General features: G+C 40.2%; 1 protein-coding gene across 1 annotated transcript; it reads right to left on the minus strand.

Annotated features, from left to right (window-relative positions):
* Positions 1–605: 605 nt before the first annotated feature.
* LOC149462157 (olfactory receptor 13D1-like) lies at positions 606–1535 on the minus strand. Its single transcript, XM_089677366.1, has one exon. It carries the CDS (start codon positions 1533–1535, stop codon positions 606–608), a length of 930 nt encoding a protein of 309 aa, XP_089533492.1.
* Between the last annotated feature and the right edge of the window lie 230 nt (positions 1536–1765).

A 1765-nucleotide genomic window follows, 5' to 3' on the forward strand; every position in this document is an offset into this window, starting at 1 on the left:
TGACACCCCACCAACACAGAGACGTTTTTTTTCCAACAACGCAGGGACATTTTTCCTCCGTGTGACACCAATGATGCTGGGCATAGGCGTGTGCACGGGGTGTGCCAGGTGTGCTTAGGCACACACTAATCACCCAAAGTTGCTAACATTCCTAGATGAGTTTCATATTATCGAGATGACTCCCGTCCCCCTACCATTCCCCCAGCAGTATCAGGTGCTCCTGCCTCTCATGGAGGACTGCAGAAACATCCCCAAGGGGGATCCTGCCTCCTCCTTGCTTTCTACTAGTACTGCAGTTAAGTTTGAGTGGGCAGGATGGCCTCTGAGATCGTGCCCGGCCCACCTTCTTCTCGTGGTGTGTCACATGTGAGCTGAGCAGAAGAGGTCAGAGTATGACCATTGATGCTGGGACATTAATTCCTTCACCACTGTTAGCCCCGTCTTTGTCCCTACCACAAACATTAGTATTATTTCAGCCCATGCCAAAAACATTAAATACATTTCTGAGTGCACGCCTCTATTAGCCCCATCCACTCTTCCAACAGGTAGGGAGCCACAGCTTTCCACCTTCGCCCTGAGCACTGGATGACCTTGTCCCAGTACTGCTATACATGATTACACAAAACCTTTTTTAGTGCTGATTTAACTTCCTTATTCCGTAGTGAATAAAACATTGGATTCAACATCGGTATAACTGTTGCATAATAGATGGCAAAAAGTTTATCTATATCATGAGAAGCATAGGATTGAGGTTTCATATAAGTAGCTATAGCTGAGCCATAGAACAAGGTAACAATAGATATATGAGAGCCACATGTGGAAAAGGCCTTTCTTTGTCCAGCAGAAAAATTAATTCTAAAAACGGCTCTTAGTATTTTAAAATATGTAACAATAATAAAACTAATGGGTACAATTAAAACAATGATACTATTAACAAAAATCACAAGTTCAACCATTTTAAAATTCCCGCATCCCAATGATAAGATTCCAGGTATTTCACACAAAAAGTGGTTAATTTCATTATTTCCACAAAGATCGGCACTAAACGCCAGGGCAACAGGAACACTAGATAGGAAAAATGAACAAATCCAAGTTCCAGCAGCTATCTTGATACACACAGTTCTGTTGATGATCGAAGTATAGTGTAAAGGATAACAAATTGCTATATAGCGGTCAAAGGCCATTATGGCTAAAAGAATACATTCTGTTTCCCCCAACGAAAGAGCTATGTACATTTGTGTACCACATTCTGCAAAGGAAATATTCTTTTTGACTGACAACATATCTCTCAGCATCCGCGGTATAAGTGTGGATGAATAGCAGATGTCCACGATAGATAGATAAGTGAGGAAAAAATACATGGGAGTGTGAAGAGCGCTGTCAGTGACCGTGGCCAAGATGATAAGAGAATTTGCACTCAAAATAATCATATACATGATCAAGAATATCACAAAAAGTATGATTTGTATATTGGGACTACTGGAGAGTCCAAGAAGGATAAATTCTTTGATAATTGTGTCATTTTTCACAGCCATTCTGCAAAAAAAAAAAAAAAGAAGAAGACGTTACAAAAATAATACTTATTACACTGAACAACAGAGATTTTGCTTCCTCAATACTTTTTGGTGCATCTTATAGATTTTTGGCTGCTACTCACCAAATTAACTGTAATGTAACCTATCGCATACCATTTTAGAGAAATCTGTTTTTGCGATTTGCAATACCTGTTGGCTATGCTGCACGTAGGCAGGTTGCCTACATTAGA

This window comes from Staurois parvus, unplaced genomic scaffold, assembly GCF_062004578.1.
Source record: "Staurois parvus isolate SC_StPar_1 unplaced genomic scaffold, SC_StPar_1.0 ptg000184l, whole genome shotgun sequence".
NCBI lineage: Eukaryota > Metazoa > Chordata > Amphibia > Anura > Ranidae > Staurois > Staurois parvus.